Consider the following 4,870-nt stretch of genomic DNA (forward strand, 5'->3'; position numbering starts at 1 on the left):
GAATTTAAAATGAGAAAATACATCCTAATTTAGCCTATGAAACTAGTGTCATGTTAGTGTTAACCAGATAGAAAAAGCACAAGATAACTACTAGCCAATATCTGTTATGAACATAAATGCAAAATTTCTAAACAAAATTTTAGTAAATTCAATCTAGAAAAAGAGCAAAACTGTAATATACTATGACCAGGTAGAAGTGATTCTAGGAATACAAAGCTGGCCTAACATTAAAAAATAAATTAATTTAATTTACTATATTAATAAACTAAAATAGATTTCAATTATACTTAATAAACTAAATATACGTTATATATGAAAAAATATATTTATATATAAATTTATATATATGTTATATATTATATAAACATGTGATACATAAAAATACATATCATATATATATATGTGTGTGTGTGTTTATGTGCATGTGTATGTGTGGTTTACCCTTGAACAACATGGGAGTTAGGGGTGCTGACCAACCCACACACATAGTCAAAAATCCACATATAACTTTTGACTCCCCAAAAACTTTACTAATAGTCTACTGTTGACCAGAGCCTTACTGATAACATAAACACATATGACTAACACATATTTTGTATGTTATATGTATTATATACTGTATTCTTACAATAAGAAAGCTAGAGAAAAGATAGTGTTACTAAGAAAATCATAAGGAACAATCATCTCAATCAACATGGAAAAAGCATTTGACAAAACCAGACATGCATGTCTGATAACAACTCTCAGCAATTTCCCAGCTTAATAAAGAGCACTATGCAAAACCCATATGTAATATCACCCAGAATGATGGAGGACCAAGTGACTTCTAATATCAGGAACAAGAGGAGTTAGAAAATTTTTAATGTAATTGATATTAGTTTAGCAGAAGCTTCAGAGGATTCAAAATTATGAACAATTTTCTTGAAACAAAATTTTACTTTTTCGAACACCACATCATCTAATGACTTTCAATTTAATGGAACAACTATTGTAATGGCTTGGTCTAGTCTAGTCCCCTTGCATCAAATCGTATTTAGTGATAGCATGTCAAACCAAAGATTTCTCCCAACAATTTGAAAAAAAAGAAAAGAAAGGAAAGAAAAGGAAAGAAAAGAAAAAAGAAGGAAGGAAGGAAGGAATTGATATGGAAAACTTTAGAATGATTTGTGTTAAAAACTACTACTAGTCAAGCAGTTTAATAAGAAGATTAAAGGGACTATTTTGTATTGATTGATATATTAAACATTGGTATATAAACATTACTGAACAAGTTGTTAAATATTTTGAATATCACCACTTTTGGTAACCACTAAAGCAACTCAATCATTAGTCAAACTCTTCCATAATAAAAACTCTTCGTCCAGATGGCATCACCCGTCAGTTTTTCAAAATCTTCAAAGAAGAAATAATTTCAATGTTATATGACCTCTTGTTCAGAATAGAAGAAGAGGAAAAAGTCGCCATCTTTTAATGATGTTAAGACAAGCTTGAGTCCAAAATGTGCCATAATTAGTACGAAGAAGACAAATAATGCTCTGTCTTGATGATAAACATATTACACAACAATTCTGATAAAATTCAGTAAAATCCCATGAAAATGTATCTCAAGATAAGACAATTTCAGAAATAATATAATTGGCAAATATTTCCATTTTCTACACAGCCCTTTCTGAAACAAGAGATGGGATTCTACAGGACTTCTTTTTGGTGAGGGAAAAGCACAAAAGGATGCGAGGGAAAGCAGGGCTGGTAATGCCAGACAACTTTACCTCAGGAGGGAGAGACGTATAGGCTAACTTTGCACATATGTACTTGTAGTCAACCAATCTCCCTTGCTCAGGACAATATGGTGGGGATGGAAACTAAGTAACTAGGAAGTACTTTGAATTCTTGACCACTGTTCTGGAAGTTCCATTCTATCACAGTATCCAGAATTTTCACTTCAGTTTTAGTTGGCGTGGACGACAGCCACCAGATGGCAGCAACTGCAGCTGTGTCCAGGGTTTGCTCCTGGAGCCAGAACCCTCCAGAAATCCTGAACTGTTCTGGATCCTTGCCTGGATCATATCATTTACTTCACAATAATTAGGCACTTACTTTAGAAAAGAATATTATGGAACCACCCCTATCATGTTAAAGCAAGATTTTAAAGCATTAGAAAATTGTATTCAGTAGTATATAAAAAGCACCGTACATTATGACAAACCTGGCCAAAATTTTTATTTCCTTTCTACATTTTTTTAAATGTTAAAAATATTCCTAACTGATGGAAAAACACTTGAGTAAGGACCTCAGTCCACACAATATAGAAAAAAATACTTTTATAATAACTAAAATTCAAATATAATATTAAAAACATTAATATATGAAAATATCGGATTTTGAATGGGTAAGTATATGTAATAAAAGAGAAAAAAACAAAATTATATACAAATGTTATACTACTTCATGCAAAATTGATTAAAATTTCAAAAGAAAATAAACAATAATATTTGCACAAATAATGACAGGATATGGAGCATCTGGGTGGCTCAGTTGGTTAAGCGTCTGACTCAGCTCAGGTCATGAGCTCAGGGTCATGGGATCGTGCCCCGTGTGGGCATGGAGCCTGCTTAAGATTCTCTCTCTTCCTCTCCTTTTGCACCCCAACATTCTCGCTTGTGTGAGAAAAAAAAAAAAAAAAAATAAAATAAAATAATGACAGGATAATGTGTCAATGACAGGACTGGCCCCATATCTATACCTCGCTTCAGAAATAGCTGTTTCTAGATTGTGAGATTACATTCACAAATATATATTGCAAAGCAATATATGATATTGAATGATAAAAATTCTGGAGCCATACTAGCGTTGAGTTTTGACTACATCAAGTTACTTAGTCTCCGGCTGCCTCAATTTCCTCATTTGAAAAACAGTGATAATAATGTTATGTGTTCTTTATGTATCAGATTTTATTATAAAATATATCATTTTATATTTAGAAAAAAATGAAGAAATAAAAATTAATAGAATGTTATTGCCATATATTTTCCATGTGAATAATTGCTTCTCAAATAATATACTGTGGGTCCTCTTTTTATAGCGGTAGTTATTCTAAGGATGATACTCTTCAAAATATAAACCTGGATCTTTGGGAAAGAAGGGGCCTTTACTCAAAAGTGTTCTATGTAACCATTACCATTCTGTTTTGCCACGTACATAGTGCAGCTGCTCCCTTTTCCAAACGAGTATCAGTGTACTTGCTTGGTAGGATAGAAAAGTTAAAGAATAGTTCACACAGATGTAATATTTTAATTATTATATAATAACAGCTCTTACTATTTACTTCTTAAAGTAAAATTGAAATGAAGATATTATTATCACATCCGAAATTGGAAAACAATGTTTTCATGTATTTTAGGCACAGAAATACCATTTTGTAATTCCTAGAAAAACGTTTATTGCCATATATAAAAATAACTTTGATATACTAATTTTCCAAGAATAAGGATAACTGGGACCCTTAGAAAACAGACTGTGCCCACTGCCTCATGGTTTTACAAACATCACGGAAGGAATCACTTCCTGTGCAATATTCTTTTCACAGCATCTTTCACATCTTTGTTTCTCAGACTGTATATTAGAGGGTTTAGCATTGGTATTATTAGTGTGTAGAGCACAGCTACGATCTTGTTTTGCTCTGGGGAGGAGATGGCCCCGGGCTGGGCGTACATGAAGAACACGGTCCCATAGAACAAACTCACCACAGCTATATGGGAGCTGCAGGTGGAGAAGGTCTTACCCCTGCCATGGGTGGAGGGGATCTTCAGGGCAGTGGAGAGGATGTAAGCATAGGAAACCAGAATGACAGTTGTGGTGCTGATGATGATGAGGGCACAGAGAATGAACAGCACAATCTCGTTCACAAAAGTGTCATCACAAGAGATCTTGATCAGGGCTGGGACATCACAGAAAAAGTGGTCCAGTCTGTTTTCTCCACAGAAATGCAAATTGAAGGTGAAAGCTGTTTGGGCTATGGAGTTGATGCCTCCACAGATGTAGGACCCAGTCACCAACTGAGCACAGACTTTCTGGGACATGTGCACAGGGTAAAGGAGAGGGGAGCAAATGGCCGAGAATCGATCGAATGCTGTGACAGCCAAAAGAAAGCCTTCAGTTGTGACAAATAGAGCAAAGAAGAAAAATTGGGCTGCACAGCCATTGTAAGAAATCTTCTTTTCATCAGACAGGAAGTTGGCTAAAGTTTGGGGAGCAATGACTGTGGAGTAGCAGAGATCTAAATAGGACTAGTTTCTAAGGAAGAAATACATAGGCATTTGAAGTCTGGAGTCCATCTTAATGACGGTTATCATGCTAATATTTGCCACCACATTGATCATGTAGATCAGCAAGAACACTAGGAATAAGAGGATTTGTAGTTTTGGAGAGGTTCTGAAGCCTAGCAGAATGAACTCAGTCACTTCTGAGTAACTCCTATTAAGCTTGCTCTTCATGGCTGAGATGTAGGTGGAACTGGAGAGATGGTAAAAACGAAAGAAATGAGTGATCAGAATACTTGTTTTAGTAAAAATAACTAAAAACCAGCCTAGAAAAAATTTCATCATCTTGTTCCCAGGAAATTACAAAACACCATTACAGAACAGATTACTATTTTTAAAGAATTTAATCTAATTGGTCATCCTTTGAGATATACTTATTTTGCAAATAATGCAGATTTGTCCTCTAAGTGTGCTTTGGAGAAATGGAGATTCTAGGAAAGTGTCTAGAAACAAGAGCTTGTTGTTTGTTTTTCCCTTCTTGAGTTATCAGTTACTGCCATTGAAAGTTACCTCCTCTAGTGAAAGATATTTCTCACAGGCATTATAATCCA

The 4,870-nt window shown here is 34.4% G+C and overlaps 1 protein-coding gene across 1 annotated transcript; it reads right to left on the reverse strand.

Annotated features, from left to right (window-relative positions):
* Window positions 1-3,557: 3,557 nt before the first annotated feature.
* Window positions 3,558-4,493, reverse strand: LOC110577418 (olfactory receptor 12-like). Its single transcript, XM_021686744.1, is given in 1 exon segment — window positions 3,558-4,493. A coding segment is annotated over 1 exon segment (936 nt).
* Window positions 4,494-4,870: the final 377 nt, after the last annotated feature.

The sequence above is a fragment of the Neomonachus schauinslandi genome, chromosome 5 (assembly GCF_002201575.2).
Source record: "Neomonachus schauinslandi chromosome 5, ASM220157v2, whole genome shotgun sequence".
In the NCBI taxonomy this organism is placed as follows: Eukaryota; Metazoa; Chordata; class Mammalia; order Carnivora; family Phocidae; genus Neomonachus; species Neomonachus schauinslandi.